Source organism: Falco rusticolus, chromosome 7 (assembly GCF_015220075.1).
Source record: "Falco rusticolus isolate bFalRus1 chromosome 7, bFalRus1.pri, whole genome shotgun sequence".
Taxonomy (NCBI): Eukaryota; Metazoa; Chordata; class Aves; order Falconiformes; family Falconidae; genus Falco; species Falco rusticolus.
In genome coordinates, this window is record NC_051193.1 from 63,800,478 (window position 1) to 63,827,928 (window position 27,451).

Here is a 27,451-nt window from a genome sequence, read left to right on the forward strand (position 1 = left end):
GTCCTTGACAAGATGCTGCAATAACAGCCCAGGGCCTGTTTATCATGTTCCCCTCTTTTTTACTGCATGTGATTTCCTGCCCTGATCACTCTCATCAAAGAGAATTTCAAATTGGTGCTTAAAATAGTTTTGTGGGTTTCAAAATGCCCTATAACCTGCACAATTAAACCTCTTCAATTTTTTTAAAAGCAAGTATAATGGCACCCATAAATTCCAAGGAGGTCAAATCTAGGCATCGTATTTTGGAGCAAGGGAAAAGGAATCCAGGAGGTGACAGGCTGGGAAGTGAGTAAGCGTGGGGTGGGGTAGAAAGAAGGATGCTTTGCCTAGGGATGGGATTTTCCCAGGGTGGGGTTTCTTTTTTATTTTCTGGACTGTACACTTGGGAACGAGAAGTGCATGTATCAGCGAAGTGACTGTCCAGCTGTATTCCCACCACTTGAATTCCTCCTGCCTGGCATCAGTAGCTCACACCCTGGTGTCATACATGGAAAGCCCTCCATGGCAATAGCCACACTGGGGATCTGGCAGATTCCCAATGCATTGCAGCGTTCGAGAACCAGGGACAAACTGAGACCATCCTTGTGGCAGGAGATGGTCAGAAAGAGTCTGCAGAGGTTAAGAACTCAAACAGCACGCTGGGGATAGAAAACAGGCGTGTCTGTTACTCTTTGTCCTGGACACTTGGACTCCATAAAGCAGTTTAAAGCCATTCTAAGACACGTCTTGAAAGGCAAGAGACCAGCCTCCTAGGATAAAGGCACTTGGGAAATAAAAGACAGGAGAACAAGTTGTTCACCAGCCTGTACCAGGGAGGAGAACAGAAAGCTTGACTTCCCCAGGTACATTAAATGAAGCTACAAGGTTTTCCAGGTGCAGAGAGATCCTTAGTGGCTGGATGAATGACTGAGACAAAAAAAATCTGTTCACCGTCTTCAACAGTTCGGTTATGAATTGTAAGCAGAAAGTGCTTACAAGTATCTGCGTGTTAGGGGTAAGGGTGTTGCTGGTGATACTGGGAATTGCTGGGTACATTTCCAGCCTTCTGGGAAGGAAGAAAAACCTCTGGCTCATGGGCTTCAGGCTTAGTGCCCCAGTGGGATTCCAGGTCTTCTTAGACCGTGGTCTGTGGGCTCGGGGCTGCCGACAGGCATTAGCTGTGCTTGGAAGCGTCTTCAGTCTCAGCACGATATGGTAACAGACTCTCAAATGAAGCAACATCATTATGTGTGAGCCCTCCGATGGGGAGCCAAGCGTGCCAGAGATCAAACAGCGACGATATGTGTCAGAGCCCCACTCCCTCTGTGAAAAGCCTTTGTGGAGAAACAGATCCTGGAGCATCCCTCTGCCAGATGCTGCCGAGGAGAGGGCAGAGCAGAAAATACCAGTGATGGGGGGTGAGTAAGCAGGTCTCGTGCCACGTCAGCACTCACATGACTCCAGCCTGCAGAAACCTGCAGCTCCTTACTGCAGCAAATCACTCGTGAGGCTGCAGACAAACGCCTGCATTTTGCAAAGAAACACGTGCTTCCTGGAAAGAATAACTGTAATGTAACGTGAGCAGATCTCTCTGTACCAAGGGGAACCAAGACGGTGTCTGAAGTCCTGGATGGAGGCTGCTCTCTTTTTGCCAGGACCTGGCCTCGAGGGAAGACAGCATGTGGCTGCAGGAGGATGTAAGCTATTAACTCTCAGCTTTGTACTTGGTTACTTGAGGAGAGGACCATTTCCTTCCATGAGCTCTGATATTGCTGAACTACAGCAAAGATGGCCAAACCCCTTGAAAAGCCAGGCTAGGACACCTGACTTTCCTGCAAAGGAGATCAGCATCCACCCCTCTCCCATGCAGCTGGTAGGAGTGGGAGACCAGCTTTGGAGGCTATTCCTCTGGAAACTAGCAAAGGGAAAAAGCCAATCTGATGATCGAAGAGGGCAGAAATCTGTCAGCATCCACAGCCAGAGGGGTCCCAGCCTCCTGGGTCTGTCTGTCTGTCCACAGTCTCTCCAGGAAGGGGTTCTCCCAGAGCCTGCAGCTGGGGATAGAGCAGCTGAGCTACACGTGTCAGGCAGAAGGATTTCAGGCTTGCTGAAGGCAGGAAGCTCTGGCTCCTGATTCAAGGGTGTGATTTCAGAGCCTCGCCTCCTGGGCACTTCAGCCCCAAGGGTGCTGTGCCGAAGCAGTGTGCTCACCAGGTATCTGCACACTAGCAGCCCCCCTCGGCTCTCCTCATTGCTCCCTCCAGTTCTGCTTCATCCCATCCCCAGTGCTGCTTTCCGCAAGCTCCTCAGGCACCAGGGGTCCCCACTGGGATGGGGCTCACAGAAAGGAGCACTAAGATCACAGCCCCGGAAAGGTGAGCACAAAGCACATGGCCCAGGACTCCCACCAGCACCTCTGCCCCAGCCAGAGCAATACTTGAGCACAGCAGAATCAAAAGGATAATGAATGCACAGAGATCAGGCAGAAGGATTTTGCAGCCTAGCAGGATGATCTTTAAGCAGCTACACTAGTTTTCCATCACTTCCTAGGAGAAGGGGCTTTACCCAAGGGTCCTGGCTCCCCAAAAACTGTCTGAAGATGAGATGAAGAAGCTCAGGCTGATGGTGAAGTGAAAAGAAAAGACTTCTAGTGGTGGTAGCCACAAGGGCCTGAACACAAGGGCGAGCCAAGGTTTGTAGGATAAGATAATACATTGCATTAGGCCAGCCAATATCACTGTTAAAAGGGGAAGAGGCAAGGCTGCAGTCAGATGAGAAGTGAGGAAATGCTTGGCTGCCGAAAGCTAGCCTGTTTCTTTCAGCTCTTTCCATTTGTCACGCAAAGGCCGTTATCCCTCTGAGACACCTTTGCTGAACTCCTTTGCCACTTTCAGGACTCACAGACATTTCTGGAGGCTTTGGATGAGCTCCACAGTAGAACCTCCACCCTGGCTGGACCCCAGGCATCTCCCCATGCCCGCAGTGGGCACAAAGCGTGCATTCAGGTGGGTGGCTGCTCTGCCTCTGCTTGCCCTGGGTTTGCCAGCACGTGGGAGGTGAAAGGAGGCAGAGTGCCTGGTCTCGTGGCATCTGTAGTGGTGGGGGTGGTGGACCCAGTCAAACCTCAGCCTGTTTAGTATGATCAGCCTCCACTGCAGAGAGGACCTCAGCTGCCGAACTTGCTGGAAGAAAACCAGAACAGCTCAGACCCCACAGCAGCCTCCAGAGACAAAACACATTGGACATGCCACACCAAGAAGTAGGCAGGGCTGTGGGGATAAGCTGTTCCCAGGCAGAACAGACAAGAGGGAAAGGACACAAATGCTTCAGTCCAGATCTTTCATGACTGCTCTCCTCTCCTCTGGGTGGTATGTGGCAGGCAGGTTCCAGCAAGCCTTTCTCCAGTGCCCCAACAAAGGCTGTGGTAGCCAGGGTGGGGAGGGCATGCACCCGTGCTGATGTGCCATATGAAACTAAGCCCTCTGCTTCAAGGCGAAAAAGGTGCTCGAAGGAAAAAGACTCTGGTAATTACTGTCGGCCCTTGGGGTCATTTTGACAGAGGGAACCTCATTCTGTCCCACAGTGGCTTCCAGCTGGGACAAGATACCACCGCACCTAAAAAAACCCTCACTTTTGCAACACTGTGCTGCTGCGTGCCTAGACCGCAGCGCTGCACATGAATGATGGGCAAAACAAGCACTCTACAGAACAAGGAGGTCCTGAAAATGCAGCACTTCCCCAAGTCAAGCATTGCTCTCTGTGGTACTGCCACAACCTTGCAGAGGTTTCAGTTACTTTCCCCACCTCCAGCCCTTCTTTACCGTCCTGGACTGACTCCCTGTGGCACATGGTGTAGTGGCAGCAGAACCAGCCCCCTCCATAACCTCCTTCCCATATTTCCAGGGTTTTTTTTCCCCTGTATCCTCCCTAATTCAATCGCAACAAGAGCAGACCAGGGGGTTGATTTTCAAGGGGCTTCCTGTGGCTGTTCCGATGCCTGCAGGCACAGCGCACGGCTTGAGGAGCCGCTCGGTGTTTCTGATGACGAGGGCTCCATGGGTGAGCTGCCACCCCTCTCACGGTGGGAGGTCTGTTTGGGGAGTGCTGCGGCCGCCAAGCCAGACATTACGAGATCCAACTTTCCAGTGAAATTCAGACTTTTCTCTAGGACAAAAAACTTGAAAAAACACGGGGAGTGGGAATAAAAACAAAACAATAGCCTTCAAAGACTTGTTTCTTAATGCAGTTAAAACCCATAGGCAGGATGAGAGAAAGCAGCCCAGGAAGATCTGCAGCGAGCACAGACGGTGGGTGTGCAGCCCAGCCCACGCTCAGGCTGACTGCAGCCTGAAATAAGGGACAGGGGGCACTGACAAACCAGGGCCTGGAAGATGCAGGTTTGCTGCTGCACCCAGAAATTTCCCCAAACCCACATAGTAAGGTGAAACTTGTAGCTCCTGGGCAGTACTGGAGGTGGTGTCCATCACCAGTATGGGCTTCTCCTGGAGCACTGCTGGTCGCAGATGGTGTGTGATCTCAGGGACAGGGAGGAGGTGGAGGAGGAGGGCTATGACCTCCTCTGGGCAAACTCTCTGCTACCAGTTTCCTTTATCCCCATGGGCCTCAGGGGGACCAAGGCTTCAGGGAAACCAGTGTCCAAATCCACACTTGCCCTGGGGTCTGTGTCGACCTGCAGCTTGGGTCTTGTTGGGTTTAGTTTCCACAGACTATCTCTTGAACTTACTCCAGCATGTTCCTCTTCACAGACCACTGTATACCCCAAATAGTATCTGATCTGGCAGGTAAGCAGGAGTAGCTCTGCTCAGCAGTATGCCTGCTACTAGTTGCACATCCTGAGCTTGCCACAGGACAGGACATTCCTTCTGCACAGCTGCCTCGCCATCACTGCTCAAATACCCTGCCGGTCCTTGAGCTTCCTCCCAGCCATGTCCAAGTGTCTTTACTTCAGCTGCTTCCTCAGCCTCCAATTGCCTTTTCCCACTATCAGTCTTCTCCAGGTTTTACCTTCCAGCTCCCATATGCTCCTACCTCTCTGTTCTAGCCTCTCAGTAAGTGCTCCACTGCATTCTCGGAGTACTAAAGGTGCAGGAGGGTCATTGGATGTCTCCACCTGATTTATCCTATCTTGCAGTGCAGCACATTTCAACCAGCCGTCTCTGTCTGGAGCTGAAGGACTGCAGCCACACAACAGCATACAGGTGTCCTGCCACTGTCCAGGGCCCTGTCTCTGGGTCATCTCTCCGTGATTTGGTGACAGCCTTCATCCCAACAGCTCACAGAGCAAGGTCTCAGCTCTCCCCTTCTTCCGGAGCTGTCTCTGACATATCGTAGCGTCCCATCTTCAGCTCTCACATCAGCATCAGCAAACTCCCAATGACTTCTGCTGTACCCTGCTCAAACACCCATATCCATGCCCGGTTCTCTGAAGGGGCTTAACAATATACACCCTCCCAGCAGCAAACCAGACAGCCAAAAGCCTGAGCAGAGCCTAAGGAAGCCTCTGAGACTAATGTAACACCCACTACAGAGAGTCCTGGCCAGGTCAACACCCACCTTACCTTAATTCTGAACTCAGCTTTTAACATGGTCTCAGGATGCAGAGAAAGCATTCGAGTGCCTTGGCTTTTCTGACGCTGGGCAAAACACAAATAGTAGCAGGGATTGGTCATGGCAGGTTTTCTCGGACAGATGCCTGCCTCCGATTCTTCTTCTTCTCTGATGTCTTTCCGCACACAAACACGTCCCAAACATGAAAGCTGCAGTCGATGGAGACATCCGGACATATCCAGACTCTACTAACAATCAGTGTCTCGGGCAGACAGTCAATCCAAACAAGTTCTCCATTTGTCTAGCTCTTGCCTGGCTGCACTTCTGTACATTTGTAAGTGTTTACACTGAACTAGCTTCTGCCATTTCTGTCTCTGGTTGCTGGAATTAAACTCCCAGCACTGTCAAGTCTACTCGGGTGCATGCCTCCCCGGGACACACGAGTGCAAGGAGAAGTTGTCTCCGAAGACCACAGTGCCAAGAAGAAAGCTGGAAACATCCACTGGACATGTTATCTCTGTGCACGAGACACCAGTTCACTGAACTACAGCCCAGTGACTCTAAGTGAGCGCAACACAAGCCAGCAAGACCAGGAGACAGAAGGAATGTGAGTGTGGGATGTGGTCTACAGGCAGGAACAACGTGGAGGGATGCCTTCACATTGGACAGGCATGGACCTGGAAGCCCTGGCAGAGGTGGCACAGGGTGATGAGGGGTCACAGTGCTCAATGGCTCCATTAGAGCAGTAAGATCATGGAGAAAGGACTGTTTCCCTTACTCTATTCTGGGGTGAGATCTTTAGTGCGTGAAAACAGCGTGCCAGAGGAAAGCATGCCAGCCATCTGGGCTTCTTACTCCGCAACAGCCGGGCTCTCTTAGGCTGCCTCCATCAAGTGTCTGCTTTACAGCTCCTTTCACTTGCACTGTGTGGTCTCCAGCATGTGGGGCTGGTTACAGGGCAGTCAATCAGAGATAGCCAAAGGAGGAAGATACTTGTACACGATTAAAGAGAATGAAAACGGCCCCTTCAACTAGCCTGAATTCCTGCCAAAATCAACAAGAGCCATTTGGTCTCCAAGGGGGACCTTTATTGCCCAAAGCCAGAGGGACTGAGAATGGGATTTTCTTGTGGCACAGGAAGACAGAAGATCCATGGGGATACGTTTTTCATATCTCCATGGAATTAATCTGAAAAAAAGCCAGACAAGCATATGTCCACTCAATGAAGACCAGCAGTGACAACCTCACTTGAGTTTCAGCTGCTGCTGGGACACAGGACATGCTGAGCTGTGGAAATGGGACCTGCTGGCAGCTAGGAGGCATTTCTTAAGTGCATATGCTCTACTGGCTGGCTGATTGCAAGGACCACACGGGAGTATTTAATGCTTATTTTCATGTCTTGGAAGCCTGTGATAGAGACACATTGTGAAGCCTGAAGATCTAAGTCCAGCAGAGCAAATGACTGCTGCAGCTCTAGCCACTGAGTGATACCTAGCATCCTGGTACAGAGAAAGAGAAAGGAGGTGCAGAGGTTTTGCAGCCATCTGTAGCCTAACCAAAGTGTTAAGCAGCCCCCCTGCTTCCTAGTGGGGGGAGCACAGAGACAAGGTGAGAAACAGGGAGACTGCTGCAGGGTGGGGAAGAAAAAGCCATGACTGGGGATGCAAAGGTTGGGGATGAACAGGCGGGGGCTGAGACCTGTGTGGGGCATTTCCTTGTTTGTGCTGAACCTGGAGACCCCATGGTCACCCCCATACCACATGTGCCCAAGGCTCCCTTGGGGCTGGCATGTGGATAAGGGCAAGCAAGGAGCAGTGTGGCCTGGGGCCACAGCAGAGCCATGCAGAGCAGGAAAATGACAGCAATCAAAGCTCCCCAGATCTGCGCTGGGTTCCAGGATGCTGACAACCTCGTCTGTGATTGTGAGGAATTTGGCTCCAGCCAGCCTTACCCCTGGCTGAGGAGGAACTGAATTGAGGGAGGATAACGAGATGCAAACAGCTCTTGGGAACATGTGTGGGAGCAAGCGGGGCAGCCTCTGGGCAGAGCTAGAAGGCACCGACACCACACTTCTTGCACAAAACCTGCCGCCTTGGACATCTCCACTCTCCTCAGGGGTCAAAATCTCCTGGACCATGGGGTCTAAAAGCAAGTGAACGAGCAGCCAGGCAGTGACAAAAGGGGGCAGGCAGGCAGCAGAGAGGTGAGCAGCCCCCTGCCCGCGTTGTGTTGGACATGGGCACCTTGCCCTGCACCAGACTCGGCCAGCACCAGCTGCCAGAGCCACCGTGACTGCGAGGCTGCCTCCCCCCAGCCAGGAGGCCCTCAGCACAGCCTCTCCACCACAACACGGCATGGGGCCGCAGTGCAAGGGGCAGTGCCCATCACAGAGCACCCCGAGCAAAGCGGCCGAGGAATCCCCGTCTCCTGCTGGATCAGTCTGTGCAGCTCCCAAGCACAGCAGAAACGGAGCTGGACGCCCGTGCCCCTGGAACGGACCCCGGGTGCACTCCTGCCAATTGTTTGATGTAGTGTTATTTCCAGAGACCCTGCCAAGCCCGTGTCGGGCCCAGAGCAAGCCCGTAACTCTATAGGGCCGAGTCTGCAGCCTCCGCCACCGCTCTAGGACTGCACCTCCTAAAACCACGGCTCTCTTTTACCACTTTTCCCTGCAAGTGGGGCTAGCACGCTGGGAGCCACCGGCCGCACTGGGGTTTCACAGTGGCAGCTTAGGCAGAAAGCGCTGAGCCTGCACCCAGCACCAAAGCAGGATGCTGCTTGTCGGTGCATGGGCTGCAGCAGGGCTGCATGACCTGTCCACAGGGGCTTTGGGCAAAGGAGAGTCACACAGCAGGGGGTCGGCTGCTATGCTCCATGTCTCCTCAGCCACACTTTGGCTTGCCAAGTGTGCGGGCCATCCCTCACGCCATGCTGGGCAGTGGCGGTACTCACCTGGCCGGGGCGGGCAGGCCAGGCAGTGGTCTGCACCCCAGAAGAGCCCCACGCTGCCGCAGCAGTCCTCCAGCTTGGTCAGCCCTGGCAGGGGGTTGGTGCACTGTGGAGAGAGGAGCAGAGGGTGAGGCTTCTGTGGCATGGGGAGGGGATGCATGGCCGGCACTGCGGCCAGCTGGCACGGCTGTGGCAGAGCCAGCACTGGGGATGATGGTTTGGGGTCAGAGGCTGGCACGGCCCCCTTGGCACAGCTCCCCACTGGGATGTGGTGGGACCAGAGACGCAGATTAAGACAGTAAACAGTTGTGCAGACAGAAAAACATGAGGCTCCCTCGACTGCACCCCTCGGAGGGGGAAGGGGACATCAAACAGAGCAGGAGATGAACCAGAGATGATATCACCCAGCAAAGCCCTGGGATCAGCCCCGTGGCTGGCTGATTAGCCAGCAAAATGGGTGCACCACTCCAGCCCGGCGGGGAGCTTGCGGTCAGGCACTTTCCTCTGCTTAATGAGTCTCTCTTTCCCGGCCCCCTCGCCCCCCCTGGCAAGGCCCTCTGGATTACAGGCTTCCCCATTAGAGCGGAGCTGCTGCAGCCCACAGGCCGGAGCTGGCCCCAGTCCAGGCGCGCGTGGCCGCCTGCCCAGCGCTCACATACCGATCGGCTCGGCGGCGGCTGAGCGAGGAGAGGCAAGTGCTCCCCGCCGGGCTCCTCGCTTTCCCGGGCACGGCATCACCCCAGCTGTGTGAGGTGCAAGCACACCAAGGGTACCCCCTGCTACCCACTTCGCCCCTACCAAAGCATCTCCCACAGCCTGTCTGGGCATCCACGAGCATCTCCGTGCATCATCATCCCTTCCCAGGGTCAAAGGATGCTGTCTCCCCACATAGAAGCGGGGTTTTTCCAGCCCCAGGGGTTGATCTCATTTATTTTTGCACTAGGGAATAGCTGAGAACTTATCCCGCTAGAAACGGCTTGGATGGGAGTGACTGAAGGACGGGATGGGAACCGGGATCAGCCCCCCAGAAAGGGCTGGGGAGCGGTGGGGAGGGGACTCAGTCCCAGGCTGCCCAGCCAGGGGTTCTCGCTCAGCACAAGCTGCTCCAAGGGAGCTCACAGGTGTTCCAGTGGGTGCCAAAAACCTCCAATGCTTTTCCAGTGACGCAAGAGAAACATATGGGGAAAGACAAAATAAGAAATTACGATGACTGTGGGACAGGAATGAGAAAGCCCCTCACGTGCGTTTGCTTCCCAAGCCCCAACCGAGCTGCCCAGGAAGGCGTCGTTCCATGGAAATCAGACTTTCATTTATCGTCTGAGAGGGAAAGGAATTTTCCTATGTTTTATACGCTTCCTACAATAATCGCAGAGCGTGGCTGTAAATGTTGCTATAAATAGGGCACCCTTTTCAAATGAGACTGTGTGTGAAAGCCATCAAGTCTGAGCTGCACTGCCCCAGGGCACAGCCTGGTCAGGGCAAGGCAGCGAGGTCTCCCTGTTGGGCCAAAAAAAGGGATTTTTCCCCCAAGTACTAACACACTGCTGCCCGTGCCCACGGCACCTGGGTGATGTCCATGCCCGTGGCACCTGAGTGATGCCCATGGCGCCTGGGTGATGCCCATGCCCATGGCACTTGGGTGATGCCCATGGCACCTGGGTGATGCCCATGCCCATGCTGATGCTGAACAGCTTCACACAATGAAAGGCCACACTCCCTGGCCCATAAGCCACTGCATGTGTACCCCAGAAGAAGAAAGGTATCTACACACAGGTGACCCCTTACCTGCCCATGGAGAGCCTCCCGAAAGCACCTCCCCAGCAACCCTGGGGCTCGCTGCTGCTGCTGGCCACCCTCTGTGGCGATGCTGTTGCCATTCCCATTGGCATAGGTGTACCAGGGCACGGCGGCCAGCTGAGGCACCAGGACCGCCTCCACGCTGTTCTCCTCCGACACCTCTGCATCACCCCGTACCCTGGCCACCTGGTGAATCTGCACGGTGGCTTCTGGAGGGTGGTTGATATGGACATTCACCAGGGAAGGGTTTAGGGAAGCTGAAAGATTAATTTATACCACAGTTGTGACAATCTGGCAGCAATTTGGCACCCGAGGAGCATCGTTGTCATCCACAAAGTCACAAGGGAGGAGGGGTAGACTAACTCCAGGAGCAAATCTAGAGGAAAACTGCATCTAAGGGAAAATACTTAGTCCAGAACCAGGACAAACCCATCAAAAACTTTCCCCAGCAACCTGAGCCCTTCAGAAACCAGAGGAACCACTTTTCTAACCACCTGGCCTGAAAAGGCAAGCATAAGGATGTAGTGGCCTCCTCGGGTCTCTTAATGAAGATCTGAGGAGCACCCAAGCAGGAGGAAAATGTGGGGTCGGGAGCTGCCGGCCACGCTCACCCAGCTGGTTGGACAAGGGCAGGGTGTAGGTGGAGTGCTTCATGGAGCTGCTGGCCGGGGTCTTGGGGGCTCTCCCTCCTTGCTTCTTTTCCAGAGAGGGAGCCGGCAGGTGGCAAAACTTCCCTGTGGAGTTGGAGGGGCACCAGCACTCATCCCGGCCCACGCAGCGCCCACCGTTCAGGCAGGGGATCTGGCAGAAGTCTGCAAGGCAAAGAGAGGTTTGCTTAGCAGAGAAGCTGAGACGCTGGCTCTAGCCAAAGGGGCGGCCGTGGGAGCCCAGGCACCTGGATCTGGGCCAGCAGTAGCCGCGTGGCCCAAGGACCAGGCCCAGCACTGGGCTACGGTCAGCACTTGCAGCCTGGAGGCAGCCTGAGGTCCCTGCTGTGCACCACCATTTTCCCCAAGCTCTGCTCAGGACCGGAGTCATGGGTTGAAGATGATGAGCCCTCCCGTGGGCTCTGGGGCCACAGCCAGCCTGGGGGTCCCAGGCCCTGCAGGGCAGCCCCCCAGGGCCAAGGTGGTGTTGCTGGCACAGCAGGATCCCTCAGAGTGGGGCGGGAGCTATGGCAGCTGCATGTGGCTGAGTCAGCACAATTCCTTCTCTTCTGCATCGCCCCCTCCCCGCTTGGCAGGGTTTGTACTCCCAGCCCAGAAGGGAACTCAGCGGGGATGGGAGAGGCAGAAGGAGAGAACGGGCAGAGAGCCACGTCCTCAGAGCCTGTCTCCTGGCCAGCCTTGGCCCTGCCAGCAGCTCAAGTGGGAGAAGTGTGGAGTGGGACAAAAGAACCAGGAGCAATTCATCTGCCCAGGCTCTGAAAAAGCATCCACAGATGAAACCGAAGTCACGTCTTTTCTGGCCTCATCAGATGCTTGGAGCAACCCAGAGCGTCTCTCAGTGTAAGCAACAGTTGGGCAAGGCACGGGATTCCCTGACAGATCATCCTGACTCATTTCAGTGTGAGATGAGACGCTGTTGCTGCACATCCCTGGATGGCTTGTTAGGTTCATACCAGGGGATGAGCTCCCACTCTGCTCCAAGTTCATTTGCTCAAGTCCAGCAACCAGTTTTGGGGGCAGGAGATGCATCTTTGGACTGGGATCTAGGCAGAAATTCCCATGAACCCTCCATCAGTCAGTGTCCACAATAGCCGGACTTTGCACTCTCTCAGCATTAGAAGAATTTGAGAGTTACAGAGGCTTTCAGAGGACAAGTCCCACCAGGTCCTGCAGGCTGCTCCCACCAACCGGCTCCAAGAGGACGTGCCCAACCCAAAGCTCGGTATCCCAGTGACCTGAGGAGCAATCCCAGAAGCTCTGAAAGGAGAGCAGAGGTTTCAGCAGCCCTGTTTATAAGAACAGCGTGCAACCTGCAGCCAGCTCTCCTGGCTGCCACGTGAGTGAAAGAAGAGAACAGGAGGAAATTAGGTGATGAAAGTCAGCCCCAAGACTGGATGCCAATGAAAGCAGTGAGCTGGCTCTGAGAAGGAGGGGGTGGTGAGGCTTGGCCGCAGGCCTGACTCAAACACACGCGTCCCCTCTACCTGGGGTGGGATGGAAACAGAAGTTGCTTGCCCAGGAAAGAGCAATGAGGCACGGTCTGTCTTCCTCCCCCAGAGACAGAGATGGAGTAAGCCCCAAAGACCCCAGGAGATGTCTTCCAAGGCACTGAGAGAGGCCATCTCCTCCCATCCCTACAGGAGCCCAAGCCATCAGTCTGTAAAGGCAGGAAAGGCAGAAGGAGGAGAGTGAGGGAGCAGGCGGGAAGGTGGGCTGGGGGCCTCAGGGTGCTCACAGATGCGGAAGCCGGACTTGGGATCGTGGTCATGCCCCCCTTGGCTGTAGAGAGTGGTGGTGTCTCCTTTCTCGCAGCTGTTGTAGCAGCGTCCGCTCCGGCACGTCTGTTTGCAGATGGTGGGTGTGAAGACAATTTTTATCTTCCTAATCTTCTCTGTCAGGTTGGCCCCTATAAAAAAACAAGGATAGTGCAAAGTGGAAGCAGCATCTCCAGGCCAGGGGGCCAGTAATTCACAGGTCAAGCTCTGAAGCATTCCCAGAACAAGGAGGGGTCCGTGTCCCTCCCCGGGGTAGTGCCTCTCCTTGCCCCTTGCTTGCTCCAGCCTGTCCTCTGCACCAGCATTGGTAAAGGTTTGTCAACACATGAAAAACAGCAAGCAGCGTGCTCTGCCTGCCCAGTCAGAGTGGCATAACTCGCTGTGAACACACACTAACTCCAGTATAAAGGGCGTTTTTCTGCTTTAGACAATATTTCTTCTCCAGCCACATCAGTAGCCGGGAGACTGGCTGCCCTTAAACCACTGGAAGGCTTTCCACAAGAACAGACACGCTGGTATCCATCAAAGAGGACATCAGGGCTTGAGAAAACCAGTGTCTCCCTACAAGCACCCCCTGACCTCCTACAGTTACCTGCAGTCCCCTGCTGGTCCCCCACCACCCTCACATTAGATACGGGGGGAAATCACACTCAGAGCTCTTGGGGGCTTGTGGAAAATGGACAACAGGTAGAACTATTGTGTAACCATGAACCAGCTGGCTCGACACCAAAGCCTTCCACCCCGGCCCACCAAGACAGCCCCCTTGCTGTGCTCAGCCTCTCTTCTCCTCATTTCAACCCCCACTTTGAGATTACAGCTTCAGTCAGGCTCAAAGCCCTACTCATAAGGGCTGAGATGCCACATGGTGCCTCCTTGGGGACTCGCAGCTTCAGGGGGAGCCAAGCTGCAGAAGACAACTTGCATCTGTCCTAGCTGGGGAGGCACTGAGGATCAGCAACTGCATGTCCCAGCAGCCTGGCCTGATCCCCGCTCATGTCAGAAGGCGCCAAGGGAGCAGCCAAAGGGAACAACTAGACACTGGTTGCACAATCTGACCTCGAGGGCTGCTCAGACCGAGAAGGAAGCTGGGAAACACTGTCCCTACAGACTGAGGCAATCCTCCTTCAGGGCAGCATGCTGGGGTGATGTTCAACACCTCTGGGAGGCATCTGCCACATCCCTCTAGATCCTCTCCCCTGCTGCCAGCATTTTGCTCCACTGATCTGTCCTCCTTCGGTAGGGTCTCTTTCTTCACTAACCCCAGCAATGCCCACGCTGACCCGCCCTTTCCATCCCACCCAGTGGCACAGTCCTGGGAGTCCAGGGTTTTTTGAAGATCCCCAGTCACATCATTGCCCTTTGCCATGGCACCCCAAGAAGAAGCCCCAAAACAGCCCTGGAGGTCTTACCCCTTGCAGACAAGGTATGCTCCTGAGAAACCATGTGTGGCCCAGAGCTGCTCTGCTCATGTCCATTCCCGCTGGGAAGTGCATTAGAGGTGAGTTGGCCATTGCTGGCTGGGTAGCGCCGGACAGTCCGTGACAGCCCTGTGTGCTGGGGGGAGACAGGAGAGCCAATTCTGCTCTGAGTCCTGTGGAAGAGAAAAAATGAACTGATACTCCTCACAAGTAACTGTGCTGACCCACAGTGCCTATCCACCAGGATACCCTGCATCAGCCTTCACTGCCTGAGCCACCAGCTGGACACAGCCCTCTGCCTGCCTGAGCAGGGTCCCACTCCTCACCTGCTTACGGTCATCACAATGGCACCATTTCACTCTAAGGACCATGCCCCATGCCCTGAACCTGGCAGAGCATAGTACTCACCAAGATACCCTCCCTGTACTGACACATCAGGCTGCCCCACCACAGGGACACTCGGGCTGCCTTGAAGAACCTCCACCTGCCCATCACGCTCAAGGGCTGCTCCTTGCCCCACCACATCCCTTCTCCAGCAAACACAAGCAGCTCCAAATACACTTGTTCTTGCGGTGGGATCTTTCTCAGGGCCTGCCTTCCCAGTCCCAAATGAACACTGAAGAACCAGTGAGGCACTCAGAAGAGAAGTCAGGCCAAGCAAATAAACAAAACTTGGCCCATGAGAGTCACAAATGAGAGAATGACGAAGAACTCAGCCCTGTAAGTGCAGAGTACAATTTTCTGCAGTAACTGCTTTTATGGCTTTTGGTGTTTTCTGGGGAAAACAGCTCACAGGATCACACTTCTTACACTCTTTCATAAAGCCATGTAGACTGCTAGGCAGAGCTCTTTGAATCAAACCATCAGAAGAGCACATTGTGCTCCATTGCACTTGCTCCCATTCCCTTTCACTGACTGGCAGCACTAAACCTCCAAGAAGATGCTTTGCACTTACCAGCAAATGTCTTCCTCACTCAAGGAAAAAGGCTTTACTACACCATGGGCCAAAATAGGTTGGCTGCCTGTACACCCCTTGAGTTTCTTTGAAAGTCCCAGCGTTGGATGCCTCTGAAACCAAACTACACCAACAGGTCTTCTGCATACCCTATCCAACACTTCCATCTCTGACGGAATGGCTGGGGCAAAGAGGCTAGCCCTGTCCCACCAAAGTGCCCAGAGAGGTCCATCCCATTTTATGGTTTTTATAAACTTCCCTGTCACAGTGGGCACAGCGGAGGTGTTACAGTGTCTACAGGGAACACAGATTTCTAAACCCAACAAGATTGGATGATCCAACGAGAGTTGGCTACAGCAGCTCTGGCTCACTGACATTCCTGGCTTGGATAGCTTGGAATAACAGTAAAATTTGGGGAGATGGAAAGGGATCTAATGCTGTGCCGGTATTCAAAGAGGTCAAGCACAACACACAAGGTAGCTGTAAGCCAGTGAGCCCAAAATCAGCTCTGAACAACAGAATGGAAAAGATGACACACGGGTCAATTAATTGGGAACTAAAGGAAAGGCACACAGAAGTGAGGTCTAGTCAGTGGGGTCTATGGAGAACCACTTGTCAAAGGAGTCCATTTTCATAATTCAATAGAATTACATACATGCATGCACACCGGCAGGCTGAGAGACATGCTATTCCGATAAAAAAATAAACAGGGCAGTACGATGTCAATCAGGCACATGTGAAATGAATAACAAACTGGCTGTGTGACAGAACACAAGAAGCAGTTGTCACCGGGGAGGGAGTTAGATGGGTTCCAGGGTGATCTGTACGAGGCCTGGCAAGATTCAAGGATTTCATCTGGAAATAAATATTTTCATTTTGAAATAAACATACAAACGACATTGATAATGTGTGCTGCTGACACAAAAATTTGCAATGTGGTGTATCGTGATGAGAACAGAGCAATCGCACAGAGAAGTTTGGATCACTGCGGAGGGCAAATCCATCCAAGCAATATGGGATTTTAATAGAGCCAAATGCAGAATTGCACTTCAAGGAAGAAGGAATGCAGGCAGCAGCTGCAGATAGAAGGAGGCAATCCTGGCAAACAGCAATTCTGAAACGATTTTGGGGGGTAATGACAAGCTATTAAATATGAACTGTCAATTCAATGCCCTGATATAAGGGCAGTGAAACACTGCAGGAACAGGGAGGTATTTTTGCCTCCCTACACATCCTCATCTCAGCAGGGTGTATATATGCTAAAATATCACATCTAGTGCTGATCTGAACTAAGTATGTCACATCTTCTAAGGGTTGTTGAAAAACCGGAGAGGATATGGGAAAAAACATGACAAAAGTAATTTGAGGGTTGGTGAAAATGCCTTTCTGCAAGAAACCTAAAGTATTCCATCTCTTCAATTTAGCAAAAAGAAGATGAAGAGGTGCTCTGATTACAGGGCACAGGTTTCTCCACAGGAACAAAATGCTGGGTGTAAAGAGCCTTGTAATCTAACCGAGAAAGGCAAGTCATATAACAACATCTGCAAACCAAAGCCAAATGATTCCCTACTAGAATTCACACCCACATGCAGCACCGTAGCTGTTTTCCTTCTGCAAAAAACACCCCAGCAGTGGATTCCCCAGCTCCCCATATCATTGCTTCAGGAGAGGAAAGCATACTGCTGGGCGATGAGACATCACTGGAACAGGGCAAATATAACTAGATAAAGATGCATAATCTGTGCTGTCCTGAAGGCAATTTCAGGTTATGTATTGATCTATTGATCATTTCTGGCCTTGAGCTGTAGGAATCCAAGAATGAACAGTTTTATTTCAGAGACAGAGGTCCCCGGTCTGGACATGCATTACCTAATTGTTTCTAATGAAGGAAAACCCTGAAAATGAGGGCTGAGCTGCTGGGAGGGGGCACGAGTGGGAGTTCTGAGAAGCAGCAGCACAGGTAACCCCTGCTGCTGGGCAGACACCCAGCTTGGCAGGCTGGAGGTTCGTATGCTGTTTGGAGTCTGGTCATTCAGGGATGGAGACTGAGCAAGTGGGATTGGCCAAAGAGCACAGATGCCTGCTGATAAAAGTGTTTGTTGTCTTGTTAAAATCAAGCTCTAAACTGAGATGAGGGCAGCAAACATTGCTTGTTTTTCAGTAATCTGCAAAGCTAACCAGAATAATTGCAGAAAAGTGAACTTTGTTTCAGTCCTACCTCAGTCCCTGCCAGCCTCTTTCAGAAGGTCTCCTGAGATTCTGCAGGAGTACCACCTGCCCCTGATGGCCATGGGGGTCAGGCATGACCTGCTCACACATTTCTGAGCTACTAATTCAGCCCTGCTGCCAGTGAAGGAACTTCTGGTGCCTGTTGCCTACTGCTTTGTTGCCTGGTGCGCTACTGCTGGTTTTGTTAGTGACAAAGGAAAAGCCGTGTGGAGCTCTAGGGAGGCTAGGTGAGAGCTATGAAACCCTGGAAGCTCAGGCACATTTGTTCTTTGATGCCTGCTGACAGACCCCAACGTGGCTGGGGTTCCAAGGCCTTTTACTGCATAGATGGAAGCACCCCAAGGGAAAAAAGTGAGAGTTCCCCAGTCCAGCAATGCTCACTGTCCTAGTGCTGGTCACTTGAGGGCAACTTCAGCCCCGAGTTCTGAAGAGTCACTGGGTGGAAGTGACTGGTGGCATAAGACAGGGAAATAGCAGCTCTTGTGCTTGAAAGTACATCGTATCTATCCTTGAGGATGGCAGCATGCTACATGCAAGTATCAGGGCTCGGCTGGATGCTACCCATTGCCTGCCTGAAGGAATTCCACCCTTTGGCTTTAGGGACAACTCCTGTCATTCCCAGGATCATCAGATTTTGTTTCAAAAAAACCCAACATATAAACAGCTTTAAATAAAACAATCATTAGCATTTCAGTTACAAAGAAAAGTGGATTATGTGTGCTTGCTATGAGGGGCAGTGCCAACTTCCCAAAGGAAAAATGGAGGAAGAACATTACTCCATAGATTGCAACACTTGAGGAAAAGCCATCCTACTGGGATCCTGTTGGCAAAGCTTTCTAGTGTGTGTCACAGCAGGGGGAAGCAGATTTGCTTTGAATTAATTTGTTTATTTGGTTCTATTCTAGGCGGATGAGCTCTGGGATTTGTGGACTGTGTTGAGTAACACCATCCAACCCCGGGCCACAGAAATCAATGGCAAAAGGCATCTTTCCATCTCAGTTTGTCAGTCCCAATCCATCTCCAAGTCACGCCAAGCAGCTGGCTTATGGTCAGGGAATGCAAACCAGAGCTTTTCCTCTCCAAACCTTCACAGTCAGTCCACGCCGGGCATATGGGGACTGGCTTGCTTGAAGGGTCTTGGGAAACGAACCTGAGCGCACCACATCAGTACAGACCTGGCCAGAAGGCATTAGCAATCCCATACCATTTGGTGGATCTTTATATTTGTCTGGAGCTTGTCCAGTTCCCAGGGATCCGCATTAGCACAAGTTCTCTGACTGGTGTGGCTGTCCTAGGGGTAACAGCGAGGATGGGAAACAGACGGGGCAGCTCCAAACCAGCAGAGTGGGAAGCTTGTGCTACCACTCTCCATGCCTCCACCTGCTCGGGGAGGAGGCAGAGGAGGTTGACACCTCAAGCACTATGTTCTGAGACACTTAATAGTCCCAGGGCTTCACATTCATTCAGTCTTACAGCCTCCCTCAGCATGGTATTACTCACTTCCACTCTTCCAGCCAGGCACATGGCCAGCACAGATCTCTGCAAAGAGGCAGTGGTCTCTTCCTTTACGGGCGACCGCCTGCCAAGCAGCTGGTTTCCCTGCTCTTCATCTGTCAGAGCTGCTGACAGCTTTCTCCGTGTCAGGCACAGCCTGTGGGGCAGAAACAGTGTGCAGACTCCTAGGACACCTCTCCTTCTGAGCTGTCCTGGGGCACCCACCTCTGTGGTGTCCAGCTAACAGCAGCAGCGGTCCAGGGGAAAACACAGGTCAAGGAGGGAAGGTAGAGGGAGCAGTGATCTCCTTCCAGGTGCATGAATGTGTGTGCTCCTGCTGATCTCTAGCGGGCTGACAGCTGAAAGGTCACTGGCTGAGAGACCTCAGTCACCAGCATGTGGAAAGTTTCACTCCTATAGGTATTAGGCATTAATTAAAATTTAAAAAGATTTGGGCTGGAAGGCAGCTGTGCAAGCAGGCTGACCCACACCTGCAGCCGTTCAAAACTACTCAATAAAGCACTCGTAGCTGCTCTCTTCTGAGATGCAGGTCAAGGACCTGGACTCCCCATAAGCTCCTGAGGACACATGCCAGAAGTTAGGAGAACTGAGGGAGACCTGGTTCCTTACATTCTAGTGCTACACATTCCTGCAGGATCCAAATAACACCTGTATGACATCCAGCAAGGGATCTGCACACCTGCCACTGCACCTTTGTCTGTGTATAAAGGTTCTGTTTTAAATAGGTTTTGTTATCAGTTGCACTCTGCACTGTATTTGCTTTAGGGACAGCAGGCTAGAGGAAACACAGAATCACGGAACGGTCAGGATCGGAAGGGAATTCTGGAGATCATCTAGTCTAACCCGCTGCTAAAGCAGGTGTACCCAGAGCAGGCTGCACAGAGTCACATCCAGGTGGGTTTTGAACATCTCCAGAGGAGACCCCACAGCCTCTCTGGGCAGCCTGTCCCAGGGCTTGGTCACCCTCAAAGCAAGGAAGTTTTCCTCATATTCAGGTGGAGCCACCTGTGCTGCAGTTTGTGCCCGTTGCCCCTTGTCCTGTCACTGGGCACCACTGAGACAGTTACAAAAATGTTGTATTCCCCCAGATGAACTTGCAAGATGCCTGTTCCCTGCCCAGAGGAGATGAGAGGTATCTCTCACCCCACTGAGGACAGCAAGCAGAAGACCGAGCTAGCAGGCTCCTGGCAACCACACAGGTCAACATGAGGACCACTGTTTTCTGAATCATCCATTTTTTAAAAAAAGCCTGCCATTTCAAGACTAAGTACACAGAATCACAATAACAAAGTCACTGAGACCACAGGCTCCGGAAGACAATACAGTTTTTCTAACCCACTGTATATGGAAAGCATTTTTCAAACCTCTGAACTCTTTTGGTGACTGTGGTTCTCTGGGTAAGCAAAAACCACAGGGAATCCAGGTGGGTACACAGCTGTGGCTTCTCTTAGTGACCTGAGGCCAGCCGTCCTCCCTGGGACTGGAGGCAAAGGTGGCAAAGTCTTCAAAGCACTTCCCTCTCCCCAGCAGCAACACCTCAGTCTTTCCTGGATTTAGTTTCTATCGGCTGCTCTGCATCCAACTGTTGACTTTGGCCAGATCGCTCGTGAGCTGGGAAATGGTGTTTTTTCCGCGTTTGCGTAAAGGAAACGCAGAGCCAAGTGCCACAGGGGTATTACTGGTTTTTCATCCAGCCTGCCTCGCCCTCTCCCCAGCCAAAGCCTGACTGACCATGGCGGGGTGGACGGCCCGAGGCGCTGCGGAGAACGTGAATCCTGGACGGGGCAGTCAGCGGGGAGGGGTGCTAACCCCAGACAAGGCAAGGACTGGCCAGATGGGGATTGGAAAGTCACCCTCCCAGCTGGAAACAAACCCACACCTTGCTAAGCACCAGGGAGAGATGTCAGAGACCATACAGCAATTCCCAGGAGGGCAACAATGGAGTGGGGCAGCACTAGCTGAAGCAAAGCTGCAGATAAGCAGACCTCAGAGAAGAAACCATCTTCCCAGGGTCCAGAAATGCCCACCCCAGGGCTGGAGCTTAGCAAGCTCCATCTCTCCAGACACAACCAGCCTGCTGCCTGGGATGCAGCTGCTGCCTCTAACCACCCAGCGAGGCAGCATGTGCCTGCGGGGCTGGGACCAGGGTCCCCCGGAGGCAAACCGCTGTGGCACTGGTAAGCCCACCCCAGCTCCTCCAGCCCGCAGCCTGCACACACGGCTCCAAGGCGAGAGGGCTCAGCCAGGACGGGGGCTGAGTCATGCTCAGCCCCTGATAACCTGCCAGGACAACAGGCGAGTTCTCCTCTGGTTTTAAAATGTCGAACAATATACTCGGTGTCTGTCTTGTCCATCCGCCTGTCCCTTTGGCTAGACGCCCTCCCTGCTTGGGGCCACAGGGACCAAAATCAGTGATTCACTTCCCCCTTTGTAATGCTCGGCAGTTGCTGATTTTCCACTAAAGCATCGCAGAAGAATGGGCAGCCTCAACACCAGCGTCTGTGTCTACAGGGGGAGAGAGAAGCAGCCAGCCTTGGAAAGCAGCAAATTGACCACAGACCAGAAACTTCCCATTTCTTGGACTCCAAACAGGTTCCCCAGCAGGCAGATGGGATTCATGGCTCAGCCTGCAGGCCCCAGAGCACAGGAGAGGCATTGCTTAGAGACCACTCAAGTTTATTATCAATTAGCTCACAAACATGCTGACAAGGAAGACAGCTCTGTTAGGGCTCAGGGAGGAGCAGGGAAACCACACCATACAAGACACCTGACTTCAAGCCCACCCACATTATGTCCATAAATCCTGGCTCAGTTTATTATCCTCCCCAGGAGCAGCAGAGATAGCTCTGAAACCTGCCCGCTTCAGGCTTCCCACCATCTCTCCTGCGGCTGCCTTCAGCCCCGGTACCCCCCATACAAGTGAGGGAGACACCGGCATCCGATGCCCCCTGTTCCCCAGGGTTTGGTGGAAGGCAAAGGAAGGTCTCCTGCCCAGGAGAAGCTGCCACCAGCCTCGCCCAGGCAGGAGACCTTCCTGGCTGAGCCACGCAGGACCTGTGTACCATGAAGGCCACAGCAATGACCATCCAGGCACCTTCGTGCCCGATTCACAGTTACCTGCAACCAGATCTCATACCAGATGGGACACCAGACACAGGCGTATGGACCCTCACGGGGACATGCAAGCCAGTGGCAACCCTACTGCTTACCACAACAGATCTCAGTTGCCAAGGTGTCCCCTGGAATGTTCACCTGACACCTTGTAGTGCCACAGGCACAACTCACACACAGTCAGGTCATCAGGCAAGCAGGAAGTCATGGAAATCCTCCCTCCCCTGGGATGCCTCCAGAGCTCCTGTGGACAGACATGCCAATGACAACACCCTTTGCCTTGGGCACAAAGAGCACTGTTAAAGCGGGGCTTGCACAGGCAGGAACACATGTCAGACTCCCTGCCCCACATGCACACTCAATGCTGCTGGCACGAGCCCAGGAGCCATGTCATTCCAGCAGCTGGATGCCACCACTATCCCTCACCATGGCTAGCAAGGGGCTCCCCCAGAGCCCACATGGCTCTCGTTCTGGGCTGTCTCTTGTGCCACCTTGCAGTGGCAACTCCAGTTCCCTGCTCTGCTTGATATATGTGCCAGTAGCTGGCTGATATCTCTCTGGATCTCTCACTACAAATCGCAGCAACAGATGTGCAAGTCTGTGAGACAGTGAAGTCACCAGGTGTCTGTCCCATGCTACCAAGTTCAGTCTTTCCACCACCGTCACCCTGGCATCTTCCTTCCTCTGGCCCCCAGAGCAGTGCCAGTGCTCTAGGGCCACCCGAGCCAGCTCCCAGCCCACCATGTAGTGCATGAGAACACATAGGGAGAAGGAGATGGGTTGTGAATTCTATTTTTATCTGCTCAGGAGTTGCCAGACACCACATAAGTGAACCTCTCTAAGCACACAGACAGCTAACAGGTTCTTTTTAACCAGTCTCTGGGGGTCTAATTTTCTCCTTAGCCAAAGTGGCTGCTCACACATCTCCACACTGCTCTCTGCTGACATTAAATGCCCTTCCCCTGCCACACGTGCCACACATGCCACCCACCACTTTGTGAGTGCTTTTCTTTGCTCTCATGTATTAGGGAGTGAGCAACTGACTCCCTGGAAGAAGTCCAGCTCTCCAAGCATGGGAACAGCATCTGCCTGGCCCAGCAAGGCTGCAGGAACATGCCCTGAGCAAGGGCACGGCACCAGGCAGTCACTAGGAGTGGCAGATCGCACCCCTGGTTGGATCCATCAGACCTTAGCGCTGACCCATAAAATCACCAGAACTGTGATTTCCAAATACCAAGCACGATGAAGAGCTGTTTGCAATCTTCCCGTCTCCGGAGCTGAAGTGCGGGCCAATGCCTCCCAGAAAAATCAAAATGCAGCCTGCAACCACTCTTGAGTTTCAAGTGGAGCCAGCAGAGGAACCAGGCCAGGCTACTTGATTACAAATGCCACGTCTGGGCCAAACCTTGCACACTCCATAGACTAAAGCAGGGAGGGAGGCCAGGCGAGCTACCACCCCTCTGGCAGAACCACCCAGGCTGGCCCGCGGCGTGTGCGGTGAGTGGCAGGCGAGACGGGCGGCTGTGCAGCCCTGCTCTCCTCAGCTCAGCCGCACACTCCTTCGGGCTGAAACAGCGAGAAAGCTGCTCCAGTTGGCTCCCCTGCCTGCCTGCAGCAGCTGGTGTTCGGCACCGTGATCAACAGGCACAGCACTGCTGCCAGAGGCAGTCGCATAGCCGCTCTCACACCATGGTGAGAAGAGACCCATCCAGGATTGTCCTAACAACTGCCATCAGATGAAGGTCTCCATCAGTGGCACCATCTTACTGCAGGCATCACCCCACAGCCACAGCTTTTGCACCATTACAAAACTGGGCGTAAGATGCTGGCACAGTTGGAGAGTTGAGTTGTCTGCTGTGCGACGTGACCACCCCACAGAGGATTCAGCCACCAGCACTGGCCACAGCAATGCCCTCGCTGCCCCTCTGCTCCTCCCTGTGCTCTCCAGCACAGTGAGCAGCAGGGTCCTGCCTGGCAAGGGAGGGAGCTGTGTTTAGAGCAGAGGCATGCAAGAGGAGAGGGCAACAAATCAACCTGCCCTTGTGCCCACAAGCACACTGAGGTCTCCAGCCCAAAAGGCCCTCTGTCTCCACAAGACACAACAGCTGCGAGCTGAGGACCAGGCTCCATCTAATGAAACCTGCTGCAGAGACATCAGCCAGAGAAAAGCCGCCCGCCAGCTGCGGGGAGGTCACTCGCCTCCCCCCTACAGCAGGGAGCAAACAAGCACTTGAGTTTCATTTCCATCTTGTCGACTAGAAACACTCACCCCCTCCACTGGGCTGCCAGCTTCAAAGCCCTAAGAAACACTTTATCCTATTCATCCTCATGCCCACACGTACCCCGGGGAGCAAGGGGAGCCAGCTGCCTGCCCCCTGCGTTACACGGGACATGGAGAGGGCAGGCAAAGCCTCTCATCGCAGGCGTGTGAGGGGGGTGAAGAGCTGGTGGCTGCACACACACACAGAGGGCATGAGAGCAACAGGGTGGAGAAGAGATGTGTGTAGTCCTCTCATCTGGAGAAGCGGAGGTTTTCCACCTGCAGCAGGAGGTGCTGGGAAGCCTCCCACTCACCCTGGGAACGCTGCGGATCTGAGACATATTTTAAGCTAAAACAATGGTTGAACAGCCATCAGGACACCCTGGCCTTCGGATCTATTAGCTCAATGTAGTTAGGTCCCCTCACATCTCTCCATCCCCAGCCACACATAGGATTCCCTCACCTGAAGCCCTCCAGCCATGAGAGCTGTGCTGGGATGTGACACTTTGCCGCCCACTCTTGAAGTCTTAGCCCTGCCAGGGAACGGGGAACGACCATCCTGGTGATTTTTATTCTGTACTGTTCTGCACTGGCTCCATCTCTCCAGTTGCTCACCAGTCAGAGCCTGGCTGGGGACCAGGAGTGCTCCTGGCCACGTGTGCATGATGCCTGGTAGCAAAGCCAGTGCTTCCAGAGTACCGTGACCACAAATCTGCTCTCACACCTCTCCCTCGTGGCCTTCAGTAGCCACACCAAGGACCAGCAGGAAGGAGCAGGCTTTATGGCATCCCCAGTGGGAAGGGATCTGGAGCAGGCAGAAGGGCTGCGCCTGCCTTGGCAGTGCTGGGGCTCCAGCTCCTCAGCAGCACAGCTCCAAAGCGATGGAGAAGGCAAAGCTCCAGTGTCGTTATCAACCTGTCATTACATCCCTGGAAAAGTTTGGCACTTCGCTGTCGCAGAAAGCCTCGTAGCTGAAAAGTTAGCATGGCCACCCTGCCAAGGCCACAGGCAACCTAATACACCCTACCTGCCCCCTCTAGATAGCCTCAGCCTCCAAGTATGCTCCCCATCCTCCAAGGCCAGCGTTTGCCTCAGTTTTGCAGATGTGGGTCTGTTAACCATTCCCCTCAGCTCCCTCCCTCCCTCCTTTTGTAGTTCTCAGAATTCCTTCCAATTTGTCAAGATCTTTTCTAGCGACAAAGAATACCTTGACTCAGTGCAGGACCCCAGGGTACACAGGAAAAAAACCCATGAGACTCAGGGCTTTTGCCTCCAAAGTCCTAAGCACCACCGGCCTCCAGCATGCAGCCGCAACGCATTACTCTCTGCTGCCTAATTTGCTGTTCAATCCTACTCTGCAAAATCTCAGCCTCTCCTTCTTCCATATTTCTTCCTCCCATGGAGAATTTTTTTCCTTCAGCTGTAACAGATAATATTTTTCCAGTCTGAATCTCTTCTTAATGCCTGCCTATATGTTTAGGTTCTGTATGTCCCCGAAGAGAGTCCCCACGCAAGTGAGACAATAATGAGGTGGTGCGGAGAACTGGATACCAATCCCATCCAGCACCAAGCGCTCAGGGAAGCATTTCTCAGGATGCTTCTGACTAAAGAAGAAAGCGAGCATATTTTACATGGAGAATTCTACACCTGCATTTCAACCGCTCCTTGTACCAGATCAACTTCAATTCATCCCTTGTGTCCTGCCAGCACTTGGTGATTTGTGGAAAGCACTTGAAACCAAAGAGAACAGCTTTGATTTTGCTTAAGTACCAGCTTAAACCAAATAAGGCAGCACACAGTCAGGTATGGGAAAGTGCAGCGTAATTCATGTGCACAAGGGAGCTAAAAGCAAGCTGGACGACAATCCTAATTCAGGCATTGGGGAAAAGCTCTCCAGCATTTGATCGTGTGGTGTTAGCGCTCTTCTAACATCTTTCTTTTTTATACAACTGCTTTATAAATGGTATTGTCATAAAGGTCCCAAATGCTATATGTATAGTATATAAAATAGGCTATAAACTGGATTTTCTGTACTACCTCACCCACCACACATACAATGCATTTGCTCTGCACCCTGCTCTCTTGCATGTACTCTCAAGCTAAGCTGACAGTAGCAGGACTTTTCTTTCAGTTAGAAGGAAAAGTGCATTTGACCGTTTTCTCGCAAAGCCTAGAGCCTGAATTAAGCTATAGGAATGGCTCCCAAGGAGGTGCAGATGAACAGGCCTAATATAAAGCCCATATTTGGAGTTTTAAAAGGAGCCTGAAAAGCCAGCTATCCTCCTGCTGCTCTGAAGCGTACGCAACCCCCTAGAAAGTAAATACATAAAACACATAAACCAGAATGGTGCTGACAGCTTTAAAACACTAGAAAGTAGAGCAACTGTAGCTGGTGCCAGGCTAGAGAAGGTGTATCATGTAATTTAAAAATAGAAGTATTTTTATATAAGAAAAATTACATTTATGCTCCTCTTGGGTAGCTTGAGTGTTTCCTTTAGGCTTCCCAGCCAGCTTGCCAAGGGCTTTCAACTATGTCAAAGCAGGAGGGGGGCCGAGGTCTAGAGCTTATGGCGATCTCATTGCCCTGAGTGGAATTTCTTCTCACATATTCTCACACAGACTGGCACCAGCTTTTTAGTTTCAATTTTTTAACAAGGTGTTGGATATCTACTCAAAGTTCGCTCTGGATCAAGGAATGTAAACGCTTGGCCATCCTGTGAAAAATATATTGTCAAAGGTAGAAAGCTGCAGTTAGGGCTTATCCGCACTAGGAAAATATGTCATTCAAGTAATGGGCATATAGATACCGCAGTGGCAGAAGGCAAGGCTGGTACCAGTGTTTTACCCAAGGAATTCAACATCACACACTATGGATCTCCTGGGCTGGACCCATCCCAAGCAAAGTAGGAAACCTGGCACAGCCCGTGCCATGAGGATGCACCTACACGAGGGGAGCTTCTCAGCCAGGGTCAGCTTTTAGTTTCTCTGCTGTTTGGGTATCAATAAATTGTACCCCTCATAAATGTAAAGCCAGCAGAAGTGTACAGAGGTGTGTTCAGGAAGTATGTGGCTAGTATAGACCTCCCTCTAGTACTACATATATTGTGGGCAAACAGTCCCGGACATTTGGCAGCAACCCAAGTAAGCCAGTAAGAAAGCTCCCCTTTTTCTCATAAATGTGGAAAGTTCAAAGCTGGCAAGACAAGAGGCCCCAGATCCTGCTTTAA

The 27,451-nt window shown here is 52.7% G+C and overlaps 1 protein-coding gene across 1 annotated transcript in view; it reads right to left on the reverse strand.

Moving 5' to 3' along the window:
* The window catches only part of LTBP2 (latent transforming growth factor beta binding protein 2), a 73,955-nt gene that overhangs the window by 25,651 nt on the left and 20,853 nt on the right, over positions 1 to 27,451 (reverse strand). The window contains exons 4-8 of the mRNA XM_037395434.1: positions 14,146 to 14,327; positions 12,697 to 12,867; positions 10,905 to 11,105; positions 10,282 to 10,550; positions 8,500 to 8,602 (exon numbers count right to left, since the gene is read on the reverse strand). Coding sequence (XP_037251331.1) covers positions 8,500 to 8,602; positions 10,282 to 10,550; positions 10,905 to 11,105; positions 12,697 to 12,867; positions 14,146 to 14,327 — 926 coding nt within the window. The remainder of the gene's footprint in view (positions 1 to 8,499; positions 8,603 to 10,281; positions 10,551 to 10,904; positions 11,106 to 12,696; positions 12,868 to 14,145; positions 14,328 to 27,451) is intronic.